The sequence below is a fragment of the Xiphophorus maculatus genome, chromosome 9, assembly GCF_002775205.1.
Source record: "Xiphophorus maculatus strain JP 163 A chromosome 9, X_maculatus-5.0-male, whole genome shotgun sequence".
NCBI lineage: Eukaryota > Metazoa > Chordata > Actinopteri > Cyprinodontiformes > Poeciliidae > Xiphophorus > Xiphophorus maculatus.
This window is the reverse complement of record NC_036451.1, coordinates 6,788,746-6,806,424: the sequence shown is the minus strand read 5'-3', so window position 1 is coordinate 6,806,424 and position 17,679 is coordinate 6,788,746. Positions and strand designations below refer to the sequence as shown.

The 17,679-nt window shown below is 39.3% G+C and overlaps 1 protein-coding gene across 2 annotated transcripts; it reads right to left on the bottom strand.

Annotated features, from left to right (window-relative positions):
- Nucleotides 1-3,112: 3,112 nt before the first annotated feature.
- Nucleotides 3,113-15,899, bottom strand: arrdc2 (arrestin domain containing 2). 2 transcript variants are annotated; one of them, XM_023339974.1, is made up of 8 exons: nucleotides 15,837-15,899; nucleotides 13,075-13,329; nucleotides 7,077-7,294; nucleotides 6,282-6,384; nucleotides 5,943-6,199; nucleotides 5,059-5,221; nucleotides 4,813-4,973; nucleotides 3,113-4,259 (listed from the first exon to the last, which is right to left on the bottom strand). In XM_023339974.1, the coding sequence occupies exons 2-8, from the start codon at nucleotides 13,325-13,327 to the stop codon at nucleotides 4,206-4,208; spliced, it is 1,209 nt and encodes a 402-aa protein (XP_023195742.1). In that variant the 5' UTR covers nucleotides 13,328-13,329; nucleotides 15,837-15,899; the 3' UTR covers nucleotides 3,113-4,205. The 2 variants fall into 2 exon arrangements, with proteins under 2 accessions (XP_023195742.1, XP_005814017.1); XM_005813960.3 differs by lacking the exons at nucleotides 13,075-13,329; nucleotides 15,837-15,899 and adding an exon at nucleotides 8,089-8,512 and having other exon boundaries at nucleotides 3,114-4,259.
- Nucleotides 15,900-17,679: the final 1,780 nt, after the last annotated feature.

Here is a 17,679-nt window from a genome sequence, read left to right as displayed (position 1 = left end):
ATTTTTACACAAAATGCAAACATATTTGAGAGGATCCAGTTTTTATTTGAATATTTAAGTTATGCAATAAAGACAAAGCCTCAAAACATCCAAGAATCTGATGAATGTGAACAAACAGAACAGAGAAATTATGTTCAGTCCGATTTTACTCCTGATCACTGATCAATATATTTTAATCATAAAAACAAAGCTCTGTGAAAGGAAAAAAACCTCACACAAAAAAAAAAAACGAACTTGGCATGTAAAGGCTCTGAGTGAAACCAGAAATATTTGGTCCCGTGTTTACAAGACGGAAAGGTTCGGACGGTTTGTTTGGTTCTGTTGCACAACGCCGTGATCGTCTGTTTGACCCAAAGGCCTGAAATCCAAACTCCTGCTCCTGTTCCTGTAAACGAACCGTTTTCCATAAACTCTGAGTCACCCATGAAACAGTGCGAGGAGCGCCATAAAAAAACGCTGACGGCTGCTGGGAGTCAGAGCCACAAACCTTCCGGCAGAACCGGATCAGAATTTACGTCCCGGTCCGATCTCAGACTTTGTTTCTGCCAGCTGAAGCTTCAGGCTGTTTCAGAGAGGAAATAATAAACTCACCATCGGTTCCTGCTTTTAAAAAATTCATTTTATGTAATAAAAAGATGCTTTAATGATCATAAACCTGACGTGTGTAAATGTTTATTATTTATAACAGCGTAAAACTACATAACAAATCTGTTAGATATTTAATTTTGTTTTTTTGAATTCAATGCAGAAACTGAAACTTGTAAATTAAATAGATTCAATAAACACTAACTGCTGAATTCCGGTTTGTTTCTTATTCTCCTGATTTGAGGATTATTGTGCAAAAACACAAAATCTTAGCAAGTGTTTCTGTTTAGTTTCTACTGCAAATATCTTGAAATAAATCTACAAGTAACGTTTCAGCAAAATATTGGAGCTTGTTTTAAGAAAATAATTCCTCAATAATATTGCTAAAAAGTGAAATAATCTGGCTGTGAAACTAGTAAAGCCGCTTAACTTGCTTATGCCTTGGGCCGGCATTCAGCTGCTAGTTACTCTATCACGATTTTTTCGTCCACTTAACTTTCCTTTATTATGCTTGGATACAACACCAGGATTATAATCGTTACCTTTTTGTTCCATTTTTCCTCAGCCTTTCCATGATAAAATCAATTTTTATTGTTATATTTAACTTTTAATTAATGCATTTTGAGAAAAATGTAAGTTTTGAGTTTCATAATAATGAAAATGATTGGAATCTATAAATCTGCATGTAACAAAGCGTTGCATGTTTTATCCAGGCTGTCGTCCTTAATCCTCTCCGTTTGTTAAACTTTTTCTCAGCCATGCTTTCGTCTCAGTGTGGGAGTTTTTCATTTTGTAATTCACTCAGTAGTTTATTCACTCCTGCAGTCTCACACGAGCCAAAACATGGCTGAATTTATCCATGTGACCAAACTGAGAACTGAACAAGGAGATCCTGGATAAAACCCAAACAGCTGCTTTAAAAAGAGAAAAAAATACACATTTAAACTGTCGCCACGATCATTTTGGTCTGTAATTACGGTTATTTTAATCGACAGTGCTGCTTGTTCTTTCAGTAAACTGCAGTCAAACATGGCGTACTTATCTGCGTCTCTACAAATTAAAATAGCTGAAAAGTTGATTCATTATTCCATATTTCAAATTAAAATGATGTGAAATGGATATAATATGTTTTCATGTTATGGCTTAAAGCCAAGTTAGAATATTACATAAGTTTAATTAGAAGCTGGTTTTTGATGAATGAATGTTATGCAGAGTGTTTTGTTCAAGTATATTAGTGGAAAGTTTAGTGGAAGGAAAAAGTGTGGTAGGAATTGTTTTTTACTCTTACATTATGTGTCAAACTCAAGGCCAAATCTGGCCCGCCACAGCTTTTTATGTGGCCCTCTAGATTCTAGCCTAAACACTAAATGTGATTAGATATTATGTTATCAATCAAATCAATGCTGCTTACTGCCAAATTTTATCTGGTTTCTTGAGAATTAACGTGGAAATTTACGCAAAATCAACAAATCCCTGCAATTTTTTCTGCAAATACATAATTGGTAGTTTATTCAAAATTTTCTCAAAAATTGTCAAAAACTTTTTTACTTTTACTAAACAGCTGCCACAGCCTTAGTTGATGTCAGATTATAGTCCATGATCTATACAAATAAAAAGTCGCATTTACCGTCATAAATAAGAGCAAATATCGCAAATATTTCCAAATTTCCACAAAAACTTTGATTTTTAATGCAAAAGAATAATAAAATCCTAGAGGGGCTGGAAAGATGTTCAATAATATCTAATTTTAAGAATTTATTGATTTTTTAACTATTTATCAGGTTTTATCAAAACATTCTGGTACAACCGGCCCTTTAAGAGCCTTTATGATCTTGATCTGGCCCAAAACTAGGACGAGTTGACACCCCTGTCTTTGACCTCCACTTTTAGTCAGTGGTGATGATGTGTAACCATGGCAACAAGGTGCTTTTTTTTTTACAACCGGGAACAGCTGATCAGCATCTCAAAAGCTCAAATAATACGTGACCTACGACCCCAAAACTCCAGAGAAGTTCAAATTGAGGTTGGATGGATGTAGAGGAGAAAAGAGCATAATGTCATCCAGTCCATGTTGCTCTGAAATATAATCTCTGCCGGCCAGATTTCATGCTGTTACATATCGGTCTTTATATAACAGTGTCTTCAGTCAGAGGCTTCTCAAAATTCACTGCAAGACTGACTGCTACTGGAGATAATTCACAATAACCAAAGATACAAGGATGATGTGATTTACAACTTTTAATTTTCCTTTTTTAAAATCGAATCTTTGTGATTGAATGAAAGCAACTTCAAATCTGAATCTGATGGGAGTATAAAGCTTGAGCTTTACTCAAGAATTAGAAGGAAAGTTCAGATTGTGGTTTACAAACGTTAAGTGTAAACCACACATAGCCACTAGTTTTCACTTATTGCTGCATTTAAACATTTATGGAAAGTTCAGTGGAGGGAAAAAAGTATAATTTTCCAAATTTAACTGAATTACTAACTTTGCAATTATGTAATAAAACTAAAACTGTATCTAAAGAAGCACTGAAGGCAGATATTATTTAAATGTTTTATTAGGAAAAACAAATAGAAAAAGTTGACAAAACAACATTTTGTATAAAAATAAATTTTTCCTCTAGTGTGCCCTGATGTTGCACATTTGACCCTGAACTGATACAAACTGACTTTTTCTGGAAGTTGAGGAAAATTAAAATAAAAAACCCTCAAAGTCAGTCAGTTTAGTGGAATGCTTCAGTGTCGTCTGCAGCTTTCACCGGCCGACCTCTCAGCACCGAGTCGCTCGGTCCGCATGACTCCGAGGCCGCCGCCGCTTATCGCAAAAAACAAAAAACAATGCAACAGCCTTCCTGTTGCCAGTCCACTTAAACCAAAACACTCCAGTGTTTTCCACACAAAAACCGCTCTCTGATGTCAACCATTTTGTTTTTTTCTCTCTCTAAAGAAGCACTTCTGGCTTCTTTAGAGAGAAGGCGCCTCGTCTCAGGCGCTCTGAGAGGAGAACGCCTCTAAAACTCTCATGCAGATCATTAAGGCGCATGTTTCCCGTTTGTTCTTGGATTCAAGAACAAACGCATGCCATCCTCTGCTCCACCTTCACACCTGTAGGTACATCACATAACAGACGCTGCTGTCCAGTAACAACGCACAGCAATGCGGGTTGGCGTCCGCCTGCTGCCAGGAAACGGCAAAGTTACAAACTGAGTCGACAATCGGCTCAGAAAAAGACTCTGCCTGATAAATACCAAGTGATCCTCAACCGCCCAACAAGTCCCAAACTCCTTACGTCTCACAGAAAGAGGGGAATCGTCGATTGGGAGGCGCTCCGTCTCCCCTTTCTTCGAGAGACAAAAAAACCGTAGAAAATTTTTTTTTTTAAACAAATCACTTGTGAAGGACAGGAACTGGTGCAGAGAAGCCGTTTCCCCGTGTCGGCAGAACCGTTCGTGTCTGCCGGCTTTTCAGTTCCTGTGAGCTCCTTCTCCTCCGGGTGGCGCTGCCGTCCGGCTCCGCGGTCCGGGCGCTCATTCAGCAATGAGGATTAGATCCAGAAGAAGACAAATCTCTCGATTCGTTTTGCTAGTAACGCAGATCGTTGCTCAGGTGGGGTTCGTGGTTCAACACGTCATGCAGCGCGGTCGCATATTGGGGGGCTGAGGGTTCGGGTCGATCTGGACACCAGAAGAAAAAAATAACAGAGCAGCGGTTAGATAAGTAAGATTCAGCCACGTACAGTTTGAATTCAGATTTTCTCAGAAGAAAGAGAAAGATAAGAGTGTCTTCAGTCAGAGGCTTCTTAAAAGTCGATGCATGACTGACTGCTACTGGAATTCTTTCCAGCCCAAATCGACTCTTTGCCAAACATCTTCTATTAACTTATCTTTGGGATCAATAAAGTCCTTTTAAATTTAATCTTTTTGACTGAATGAAAGTAACTTCTGTGCAGTTTGTGCTTAACCCAAGTTAATTTTAACATTTGTGTTTGCATATTTAATTTAAATTCCCTTTGGGATCTATAAACAATCTATGGGAAGTTTAGTGGAAGGAAAAAGTAATGTTCTCCTGATTGAACTGAATTATTGACAAACTTAAGTAATATTTTGTTTTTACTTAAACTATTGGAACAGCTATCGAGCTAACTTCCTATATACCTTATTAATGCTTTAAATGTTTTTTTCTTCCTTTTACGTAATAAAAAAATTATTTCTCCTTGGAGTCGCTCACCTCGCTGTAGACCGGCGGAGGTCGGAAGCGAAACTCCTGAAGGAAAGCCATGAGTGGGCGCTCCATGATGCCGCTCAGGTCTTCGGCCGGCGGCGGGGCGACGCCATTGTTCTGCTGCTCCGCTTCCTCCTCCGTCACCACGGAGCTGTACTCTGGAGGAGCTGCGGGGGAAACAGACTCGGTTATCCGACCGAGCCGACTCAAGCCGGCGGAGCTTCCCGTTCGGGTCGCTGAAGGGAAACTCACGCTCGGGCTGCTCCGGGATGGCCATGCGCAGCCACTCCAGGTTGACGCTGTAATGGCTGCTGATGCTGGACGTGCGGCTTCCGAAGGGATGCAGCGGGATGGTGCCGATGACGAGCGGCAGCTCCAAACACAGCTTGGAAGTTCCCGGAACGTCGACGCAAACCTTGGAGAAGGAAAACAAAAAGTTAGCACTTTAATGGAGACTTGTGTGTGAATAAACCTGTCACAATACGCAATTAATCAACTAATCGCATCATAAATTTAAATAAGTTTGATGATTTTCATTCCGGTGGTTAATATTTGTAGCTTAGAGAGTTAATCCTTTTTATTTACGGTTTTTGGTTGCTGTGTGTGATATTTAAGTCTGTTAATCTTTGAGATGGTAAACTTGCCTTATTTATCGTATCTTCTATCGAGTATTGTGAAAAATGTATCATGATTTATCAGCTTTTGGAAATTGTTTTTAACGTCTAATATTTCCTGATTGCCTGTTAGCTAACTATTGATTACATTACTTTCTCATGCAACATAATTGCAATGGCATAGTTATTATCAAAGATCAGCAAACTTCAAATTCTAACCAACATTTAAAACTGTTGATTAGTTTTAAATCTAGATATTTTAGGTGTAAAATGTCTAGATTTAAAGACATTTTAAATATTCAAAATACATAAAATGAATTATGACATCGCTGTAAACAAATTTGAGGCCAAAGCAACAGACTGAAGATTTTTGTAATCCAGTTTTTGGCAGAAAAAGAGAGAAAAGTGGAAATCATTGAGCTTGTTTTAATTAATCATGCGATTTATTGATTGATTGCGACAGGCCTGTTTGTCGTCACGGACCAAGGTGTGAACGGAGGACGAAGATCAGACTAGACTCACCTTCAGCATGTACTCCACCTTGATGATGCGGCACTGCTGGATGGACGGCCCCACCGGCGGGATCTTGATGGCCCGACCGTGCCACGTCTCCCGGGTTCTGGCGCTCACCACGTCGCCGCACAGCGTGGCCACCACCGATCGCTTTTGCTTCATCGTGCCGCGTGCGATGAACGTCTGCGTCTGGGTGATGAAGGCTTTGGGCACAATGGACCTGGATGTGGCGTTGTCGAACTCGGCAAACACAGGTATGACCTCACCTGCAGCGGGGGGCCGGGGCTTGTTAGAACCTGCAGCCGCCTTCAGGTTGCTAGGCGTTACATTTATGGAGGGTTTTCTTACCTGGAGTGTAACCTTTGCGGTCAATCTTTGCGGTTACGGACACCTGTCCAAAGTTACGGTACCACGTCCGTGCCAGCTTGTCCTTCGTCCCCGCCTGAGGAGCCTGAAGATAAACATAAACCAGTCAGAACCAGTTTGAAAATCCACGAGGACCAGTATTTAAAACAGAGATGCGCCGATATCCATAATCTGGATCGGGTATCGATGATAATGTGTTCGATCCACAATGACCGATCTATTCAGTCTAATTCTATACTTTACATTATATTTATAATTTCTAATATCACCTTCTGAAAGATTTGTTGCCTTTTGCTTTGGTCAGTTTCAGATTATTTTACACTGGATGTATTAAAGTGTGCTGTACTGGTGCAGAGTTCTTACATTAATGCATAATTTAGTACATTTACTGGATTTAACCCAGAAAATCTTACTAAGCCTGGTTGTAGGGGCGCTAGGCCAGTCATCAGGTGTGTTTGTGGGTTAAAAAATGTTTAAAGTTGACAGGAAATTTGAAAATATCACTAGTGAATTATGTGGTATTGGAAAACATCATTAACAATACCTAAACTCCAACCGTAAAGTCTTAAAAAAGGCAAAAATAAAAAAATTTAAAAATCAATGCCTAGCCTGGCAGGATTGGGTAAAGCCTGGTGACCCGCCAGGCTGAATACAACCCTGCAATTACGTCTGTTTAAAAAAATAAACATTTGAAGTGAATTCAGCTGTTTTTCTGTATTGAATCTGTTGATGCTAAACCTCAGATATGGTATGGAAAGTGCATCCCTAGCTGCTCACCAGCAGGCTTGGCGTGTTGATGTCGATGGGCTCGATGACGGTGAACTCCTTCTTGATTTTCCTGACCGGACACCACGGCCTGTGCAGCTTCACTTTGACCCAGTAGCGGATGCTGCCATGCTTCCCCTCGAAGGAGGTGACGAGCGTCTCCTCTGGCAGCTGGAAGCTGAACGGGAACTCGTGTCTGCCGGCAGGAAGGACCGTCAGCTCGCCGTTATCTGAGGAGAGGCAGAAAAATGCGTTCAGACTTTTCTTCTTTTACACAGGAGAGAATAAAGCTGTTACTTTTTTAATAAAAGTGTTTACACATAAAGTTGGCTTGGCCAGAGCAGTAAATTCAGTTTGGTGAGACTCTGCTTTTCTTTCAAATCACATGCTTTCTGTTTCTGCTCTGAGGGGGCGGTTCTGGATGGAGAACATGCTTTCCTGCCTCCAGCTACATGATGAAGCCCATTTCAACCGCTGTTTGTCTCCGAGTCTTGCAGAACAGGTTCAAGAACGCGTGTTTGGGTTCAGCAGACCGGATGTTTTTTTCCCCCATTTCGTTCATCATTTGAGCCTTTTTGCAAACTTTCAAAAGTCAAACGGATTTAAAAAAAAAAACAACCCATAAGTTAATTTTAAGATGATGAAGCGTAAGCAGGTTTCTGCAGGACAAAGTCCAGCTGCAGCATAAAAGTGCCAACTTCCTGGTGTGCCCTTTAAACCTAAACAGCTTTGTGCTGAATGAATGAAGGCAGAAACCTGAGGCTCCCCCATTCTGCAGGAGAAAACAAGCCAGGCTGCTCCAGCAGATGTTTTCACAATGAGGAGGCAGCTGCGCTCTCTCTCACTAAACCAGAATGCAATGAGTTCCTCAACTTTTTGCAAAAAGAAAAAAAAAAAAAAGCAAACGCAACATCAATTTGATTGATAAAGAAATAAACTTTTTGTGTGTGTTTGTTTCTGATCCAGTTTGCAGAACAACAAGCGGCGCGGTGCTCCCAAACGCATCCCTCACCAGCGGACTGACCTGCCTGCAGCAGCACCTCTCTCCGGTTCAGGTACTCCACCTCGTCGCTGTAGTTCTGGGTGTACGCCGTGCTGGAGCCGGCGGACCGGGACTCGGTCCAGTGCACCTTGGCGAACCCCTCCGCGTGCAGCTTCAGGGAGTCCACCTTGGTCTCGCGGAACAGCTCCAGCACGACCCGTCCGGACACCACGTCCCCGCTGCTGAACACCGGGGCGCAGTCCAGCTCCGGCGAGTCAAAAACCACCAGGAACTTTTTCAACTTGTTGAAAATCATTTCCGCAGGTTCGGAGGTTCTTCTGGGAGTCGGTTCGGTAAGTTTCTCTTTTTTGCGCAGAAAGTTTAAACTTGCTGTTGCGCTTCCCCGTTGTCTGGTCGCAAACTCAAAGTGTGCAGGTTGCAGCGACGGCAGCCCTTTTTGGTGGCTGAGCGGAGGGGGCGTGGCCTCAAACTTTATTATGTAAAGGCCTCAGGAGAGTGAAGGCTGCGTTCACGGACCCCTCCGTGGCACAGACATTACGGAACTGAAATTGCAAAACAACAGATTCCCTAACTCAGTGAATCCCACGCTTTTTATAGCTAATGCCGCCTGAGTAAACATTCGCTTCCCCCCACCCGCTCGAGTCCCACGATAATGACTCTAAACGATGTTATAACCAGAGTTAGACTTTTTCAGCTTGTTGTGTATTGTTATGAAAATTCAGCTTTGTCCCAGAGCTGAATGGTGTGGCTGAAAAACACACTTTATATCAGTTGATATTGATAGTTACCGATTAGTTTTTTGTTTTAAATATATGAAATATTGCATAACCTTTCCAGCTTTATCCACAGTTTTCACTCCACGCAATGTTTTTATTTTTAAACAGTTATCACGTAAAGTGGTGAAACATTAAACTGCGGCTGCGCAAATAACTCAACAGTTGTTGCTAGGTAACCAGAGTGAGTGAGTTAGTTAGTTGTTACCAACCTAGCTTAATTCACTGTGAAATGTTAAGCCTCTAAAACCCTTTTCTCGGCCTACATCTCCCAGAATGCCTTTTGGTTCTGGATTGGAGTTGAGTGAATATTCTATAATGAATATTTAATATTCTATGATTCAGACGTATTATCTATTGATATCAATTACGTGTCTATCGTGCTATATGTTGTTATTGATCTGTTGTCCAGCTCTACACACAGGTAAATTAAACGCTGATGTAACTCACATCATTCAATTATCTCTAAAAGATTTTCGATGGTGATGCAGGGGGCAAGAGGAGCTCCAGTAACAGTCAGTCTTGCAACAAATCTGAAGAATCCTCTGACTGAAGACTGCTTCTGACATGATAACAGCTCAATTTCCAAGCAGCTAGGATAATATCCCACATTAACATGTCCTGGATGACACCATCAGTTTGTTGGCAAGTAGAAAGCCGGACAGAGAGATGTTGGAGTAGGGGATATGATTGAAGTTTCTCCTTCTCTCTCTGCTCTCTGGTCAGTCTCTGCAGTCTTTTCTTAAAACCCTCTCAGGATTTGGGGTTGTAGTTTAGGTATTAACATAAAGAAGGAGTTAAAAGAACTCAAAATTCAGGGAAATACACTGCTACTAGCCTGCATTGCTAACAGTAGTTAGCCTGGCCACTGAGTTAATTAATAAACAAATCCCACTGTTTTTTTCAAGTGCAGTTTGTTAAAAAAATAATAATGTTTCTGTTTGGAGCTCCAAATGGAAAAGTATATTTATTTTAAATCCCATTCAAAAGTGTAAAAAGTTTATCTGCATTTCTGACAATTTGTACCTCAACACACAGACATCAATATGTTTGAAAAATGTTATAAACATTCAACCAAATCAGACCAACCCAAGATCATGATGCCAGAGTTTGCAAGAACAAATATTACACAAAGAGAAACTAAAAACACCTATTAAGCACAAAACTCAAAACTCCCAGACCGTCCCTGAAGGCAGCACAATAAACATCCAGACTGGGTGTGGAGCCAGAGGAGGAAAACAGGGTGATGATTGATGGTTACAGGTTCTTAGAAGAAAACAGGCGTACTGAGCATGCCCGGCTCTGGCCTAAAGCTGTTTACTCCACTTCTTGTGTGTCGATGCGTGGGACGCCTCGCAGATGAAAACCACGCAGCCAAGCACAAAAGTATCCCAGCAAACTGCTGCTACGACGGGAACAATCAAAAACAAACTGCAGCGTTTACTTTATTAACATTAATCATACTGATGATTAGAATGAATGAACACAACCACCTCTGAGCAAAATCATCCTAAACTTAGTTACAGATCTACTAGAAATTCATCTCAGCAGCTGGTAAATTATTATCTTTTCAGTGCAACTCCTTCAGTCCAAAGCTATGTCTTCTCTGTGAAAAACAAAGTTGTTTACTCCTTTGTTCCCTGGACAGGGGCTCTCTAGTGCCACCAACTGGAGAAATGCTGCAGGACAATCATGCAGAAACAGTTTTGCAATGAAAAAAAATCAAAGCAGATATAAAAGTAAGGTTTGATTTTCTCACAAAAAATAAAAGTAAAACTAAAAATTTGTATAATAAATTTCCAAAAGAAATCCTTTTGACACAAATTATTTTTGAGGTGTTCAAGAGAATGAAGAATTTCACAAGAAAAATTCCCTACATTTGATATGTCCCATATGGAAGAGCTATTTAATGTTTTGCTTTAAAATAATTTTAAAATGTCATAAATACAAGTGCGCCACCTGCTGGTGAAAGTGAGCAGAAGACCAGCTCTGCCACAGGACAGACAGCTGCTGACAGTGAGCTGATAGGAGCATCATGAGGTTCCAGAGGTGGCAGATAACCCCGGGGTGGCAGATAACCCCGCGGTGGCAGATTACCCCGCGGTGGCAGATAACCCCTCGGCTGCCCAGATGACTCGGTGTGATTAGCCTGACGCTGCGGCTGAAAACACCGTTTTAACGCTGATGCAGAAGCAAAGCAGACGCCTTTATTCATGCGAGCTCCTCTCGGCTTAACCAAAGGCCTAACCAAAGGCCTTCTCAGTGTTGTGATGCAAACAGTGACAGAGATTAAGCTGTTTGCCTCAAAACAAAGAGGCATTTCAATCTTAATAGGGCAACTCTTCTCTGAAATTGCATGAAGACTAAAATAGAACAACTAAAAAATCTAAATATTCTCTATATTTTTTTTTTAAATTGTGTAAAAACATCAGTTTTTCTAAGAGAAGAAAAGTTTTGTTTTGTAAATGATGCGCAGCTGCTCTGTTGAGGTGGGCGGGGCCTAGCAGAACCACGTGGTGTTTACCTAGTTGCCATGGTGACCAAGGCTGTGTCTTTTTAAAAAGTTGGCTCATTTCCTCACATTTGTCTGTGGTTCTTCTCTCTGCTTTGAAAACAAGATTTTTACTTCACCATTTATTCCTCATGCTTTTTACTTGTTTCACAATTTATATGCTTAATCCATTTGGAATTTTAAAAAATTATAATTTATGGTGCATTAAGGTCAAGACAGCAAAACAAACAACACTATTTTATATTACTTATCTCCAATTTCAGTATTCAGATTGATTATTAATCACTGAGCATTTCAGAGTCACATACTCTTTCACTAATTCTCATATATTTTGTGAAGAAATTATTTGAAGATTAAACATAACATTTAAAATTGAGACTATAAGCTTTAATTGTTTTTCTAAAAGGGGAATGTAGTCATTTGTTGATTTTCTTTGCTAAATAGTGTCAAATAGATTTTTTAGTACCATAAAAAATAAATAAAAGGGCATGCTGTTTGATTACTGTCAAATAAACACACTATTTACAGCTATAAAATAAATTGACAGCCTTTAAAGCAAGCTTACCTACCAATCTAACCAAACATTAAAACCTATTTTCAGCTTCTTTACTCAGCTACTATCCTCTGGTTCTTGAATGATTATAGCCGCCTGTCTTCTCCACACTGGGGGAATTTCACTCCTTTTACCTCATAGTGTGTATTTGGACTCTACACTAATGGATTTGTGCTGAATGTCAAAGATTGTGTTATTGGGCCGATCCATCTGACCTTATTCCAGGTTTCTACGCAACACATTTGGCTCAAGCGCGTTCGCTCTGTAAACCTCAGGGACTGCAAGACTGTTCAGACACAGTGGCTACTGCCTAATCAGGAAATGTACAACACAATTTTCAGAGAAAACACCCCCTAATCCTACAAGCTACCATATTTGCAACTACGTCACTTAATCATTGGAGGCGCCATGACAGACGTCGGAAATGAGGATCAGGAGTGTTGAACAGAGCAACTGAAATTGTTTTCCAAAGTTGTTTTTGCCAGTTTATTAATGGCTCCTACTTGCTGGAGTCAAACTAAAAGATGGAAACAGCTAGCTTAGAAACCGACCCGTACCTCTGCCCTCCTGACGTGTTGATCAAATTACAGACTTTGCCTGAATTCAGACCACATGATTCATATGAGTTTGTCCTTTCACCTGAGCAGCCTTAAAACCGTACAACAGAGGAGATGCTGACCAGTATTTTCCATACATGTTTGGCTACATGGTAACCATTGTTTCCATGGTTATTAACGGTCGGGCGGGTACCTCCTCCATAATACAATATTTGATATCTTTCTAATCATACTTATAAATTATCTAAATGTTGATCATCTTGTAAAAAGTGTTTGTTGCTAATCCGCAGTTACACCGAGGGCTACTATCCATCGCCGCCATCTTTCCTCATTAAAAGTTACACAGTAAAATGACAAGTTTGGTTTTCATCCTTATCTGTTTGTGCAGCCGACCGCGCAGCACCTATGACCATTTATAAAGTGAAATCAAGTAAATAAAAGCGATATTAAGCTACAGCTTTACAGGAGCGCATTGGCTGTTTTGCCGTCCATCAAGCGCAAAGGGCTCATAGGGATTACAATATAAAAGCCACATTGTGGATCTACTACAAGTATGAAAATAATAGTGATTTAAAGTGTTGTGCAACCGTATTATCTACAACCAGTACTGACCTCGGATTAGATTTTGCCTCTTCCTGAAATAGGTGACTTTGGACGTGTAGTCGTTGTACACCGAGTTCATGCCACGGTTCTCCAGCCAGTGCGCCGTGGCCACCCCTCTGCCCTGCACCTTCATGGACTGCACTCGTGTGTCCCTGCTGAGCTCCAGGATCACCTGGCCGGACACCACCTCCCCAACCGTGAAGGCCGCATCCGCAGGACCGTCCAGCTCCAGGGTGAAAGTCTTGATGGAGATCAGAGACATTCCTTCATAGAGAGGACAGAAGAATGATGATAAGACTAGTAAAATCCAGGAATGTCTATGCAAAAATAATCCAAAATAGTCCTTAAGGAAGCAAACAAGAAGGATTATGCTAAATTTATTTATAATCTATTAGAGTCCTAAAACAAAATGAAATGAAGACAAACATAAACAATTAAGGTTCTCTATTGTGTTGTTCTTTTAAATAATAAAAAAAGAGTACTAATTTTTAGGTAATATACAATAGTCTTAAATATCTGGCACAACTGTCATGTCGTCTTTTAAAGGCTTATTTTTAGGGAGGGGAGCTTGTTTGGGTGGATCCCTGATGGTCTAATCACTATCTGCTGCTGTGCAGGCTGTTTTAATATAAAAAGCAAAGTTATTACTAATATTTCTTTTTTTATTTTGTTGGCTGAATTTTACCAACAAAATAAAGTACACTGATTACATTCAATATGTATTCAAATGTTAATTCAAGTAAATGTACATTTTAAGCTGAGAGGAACTTTCTTAGACTTCTTAAAAACATCTGTAAACTGTTCATTTTAAGAGCAAATTTTTAATTAGTTTCAGTCTTAGTTTAGACTAAAATGTCATTTAGTTTTAGTCAAAAATGTTTCAGTCTTAGTTGATTAAACCAATGCCAGACAAAATTATATGTAAGATGTAAATATTTTTTCATCAATTCACTTGAATTATCAACATAAAATGAGTAATGATTTTAACCAGTTATGGCCATATCTGAATATGCAATACATAGAAAAACAGATTTAACATTTTTCACGTCTTTTTTTTTTTTTACCTTGTTTTCAATAATAAAATATTTCAACGAGTCGCAACAAATTGCATATTGCTTTCCTCATATGTATGTATATTTATTCACTGTAAGTCAAAAATAAACACCAAACATGTAACCATTAACCTATTAAAAATAAAATTAGCTAATACCACTCAATATATCAATGATTGTTTAAACTCAACATGCAAAACAGTTAAACCACAGTTTTCTACTGAAGCACATCAGGAAACGGAACCAGTCATGAAATTAATGTCCCACCACCATCATCACCATTTCCAGTCTCAGGAGATGGTTATAGAAGAACTGTGATTCTGATCACTGATCACCTCCAGTGCTGTGTTCCTGATCCATTCTGTCTGATATCAACCAGTCCACTCTATGCCACTTAAAACAATCACTGACACGTTTTCAAAAGTCGCCTTGAATTCAGCTTCATTGCTGCTGGCCATCCAGGGATGTGCATCTTCCTACTCACGTCTGTGCTTTTTGCAAGTTTTCGCTGCTCAGGATGCGGTGTAGTACCCGGTGGATGTTTTTTTAAAAAAGGCTCAGGTGTTGAGAGCAGCAAGATGTTTGTTGTCTGTTTCTAGGCAACCGTGACATCAGCCATGACAGTTCTGATGCCCTTATGTTTCCTATTTAAATACCAAATAATGAACGATTCCATACTTTACAAGCCTAGACCAGTCGTGAAGTAAAAGCTTTCTACACATAACAGTAACGTATAAGCGACCAAGTTGACCTTAACCAAGCACACTTTAGCCTGATGTTAGCGCCCAGGGGCGCCAGGAGTTATGTGGAATTTTATGGCTTGCTATGAAATTTATCACAAGCCTATTGTCGGTAACATTGTGTGCATATTTGTAATAATTTACCTTTGAAACAATATCAGTGCGGTGAGCCTTCGGCGCTATTTAAGATCCCTGACATTTTTAAATCCATATGTACTGCTGTCTCCCCTAACAATTAAGATCTTCTGTCAAAAGGGTTATAACCTATTTAAAATAAGTCTATAAATCATCTGGGTTTGCGTTCATTTAGCCCTTCCTATAAAGTCCCCTCCACAAAAACTCAGAGGTCATCAAGAGCCATGTTATTTTTGTCATGGTGTAATAAAAAAGGGGCGTCAATGACTTTCATTGTCTTCATCCTAAACGCAGCAACACATATTTGTACTTTGGCTTAGAAAATTAATTGTTGTGACTAAATAAGCCATCATAAGAAAAATAATACTTATTATATTGTAACTTATAATGACAAAACGTCCAATTTTCATTGATACTATAGGGGGTTGCGTTAAGACTGCATTTTGAATTCAGCTTTACAGCTTCACACCGATACCAACAAAAATCCATTCAAATGCAGATCATGTCAACAATAACTAAGCATTTATTATTACACATCTGTAAGCATGTTTATTCAGTGTGTCAGCTGAAATATACAGAGAACATAAATAAAACAGGTTTTTCCTTTTGACAAACGTAAACCTTATTAAGCACAGTATCCTATATAAATGTGTGTATGTACGTATGAGAAGTTAAATTTAAATAAGGCACATAAAGAACAAAACAATAATTATAACTCCGGCTACAGTCATTATGGTGATTTTTACCTATTTTTGTTGCACTAGTCTCAGCCAAGGAGGCTTCAGAAACGGCCCTGCGCTTTATAAACGCAGCTTAAAGGATGAATGAAAGTCTCCACACTCACCGACTGGACGTGGGCTACGTGAGCGCCGTCACGAAGACGCAGCTCTCCGCAGAAACTGTTTTCTCCTCTGTGGGTTTCCAATGAAAGTCCCCCTTTTTAAACGACAGCGTGGAGCAACCTCCACTCTGTTTTACACCAATGGCAGGCAGTTTATGGCGGTCACGCCCGCCCTCACAGCCAAAAGAGAGGAAGAGGAGGAGGACGATGGGACCCGCGTGGAGTGGGCTGAGTCTGTCACGTGACAGCCAAAGCGTGGTTTTAAACACGCCGCTGTTTTTATGTTGAACGCTTCAGACTCTCAGGGCTTTTGCACAATACAATGTTATATTTTTTAAAGACACATTTCTTCTAAAATAATAATAATAATAATAATAATAATAATAATAATAATAATAATAATAATAATAATAATAATAATAATAATAATAATAATAATAAAAAAATAAGATGTAATCTAAGACATAAAGAGGATTAATTTAAATACGAAGGGACACAACAAAATTATCCCAGACAAAGTAAAATATTCTTACAGTAAAAAATATTAATTTCCTTTTGGGATTAATAAAGTATTTGTCTGTAACTAACCAGGCTTTTTACATTCTCTTGCATATCTTTTACTCAAAAGAAAACTTTGCTGCTCCCAAATCGGATTTCAATTAATTTAATAAACTTGACTGTTTACAGCAAGCATTTTCAAAGAAAGAGTGACATAAATCGTGATTTTATTGACTAGAATTGACTATATTGTTGTTGTTTTATTTCAATTGATAAATAGGAAAAGAAGTAAATTTATTTATTTTAACAAGGAAAACACACAAAGCCCTTTTTAAGTTTTAGACCTGGAATAATTTACACTTCCCTTTCTATCAACAAATCTGACTACTTTATTTGTTTAATTAAAATATCACATGCTTAGTTTATTGTTGACGAGGTAAAATACCTTTTTTTGGTAATAAAGTCATTTTGACTTCACGATTCTGATCAAAAGTTTAAAAGAATGGCCTCCATGTGGAATAGTCCATAACTTATAAGAGAGCCTGAAATGCCACCCAGGAAAGAAGAAGCCATGATTCAAATAGCTACAGAAAACCTGATTCTAGTTTTCAAAAGCACTCAGAGACAAATTAAATGTTTGGTGACACTCCCTGTGGTCTGATGAAACTACAATTTAAATGTTGGCCACAAGAACAAGAAAAACAATCCTAAGAAACGCAGAGCACACATTTATCCATCTTCTTACACCCTTGTCCCTAGCAGGGCAACACAGAGACAGACAGGACAAACAACCATCCTCACACACTCAGGGAGAACAATTAACCTAACAGTCATGTTTTTGGACCTTGGGAGGAAGCCGGAGTGCCCAGAGAGAACCCACGCATGCACGGGGAGAACATTCAAACTCCATGCAGAAAGATCCTGGGCCGGGAATTGAACCCAGGACCTTCTTGCTGCAAGGCAACAGCTCTACCAACTGCACCACTGTGCAGCCCACACATTTATACTGAATAAAAAGTACCCTCATTCTGTGGTTTAGAAAAAAATATAATTTGTGTGATCTGAATTAAATGAGACTGAATTCAGTCTCATTTAATGTCAGACAAAAAATAATAATTCTATAAAATTAATTTCGAATATAATCTCCCAGCTGACTTTCCAGCACTGCTGTATTGTAATTGTTAAATGATTAAAACTAAGGCTTCAAATAAAAATGTTGGAATTGCTTTAAACATTAAAAATGTTTAAAATTTGAAAAGTTTTTTCTGGTATTTGCTGATTTATTTCTGGGAAGAAACGGTTTTGGTGACCTTTACACCTGGTTCTTGCATCACCGGACCATTGTGGC

Coding starts and splice junctions, on each gene's coding strand:
- arrdc2 (XM_005813960.3), bottom strand. CDS start 8,362: ATGATTTTCAACAAGTTGAAAAAGTTCCTGGTGGTTTTTGACTCGCCG. Junction 6,200..6,281: donor CCGCAAAGGTTACACTCCAG/GTAAGAAAACCC, acceptor CCCCCGCTGCAG/GTGAGGTCATACCTGTGTTT. Junction 5,222..5,942: donor AGGTGGAGTACATGCTGAAG/GTGAGTCTAGTC, acceptor TCCTTCTCCAAG/GTTTGCGTCGACGTTCCGGG.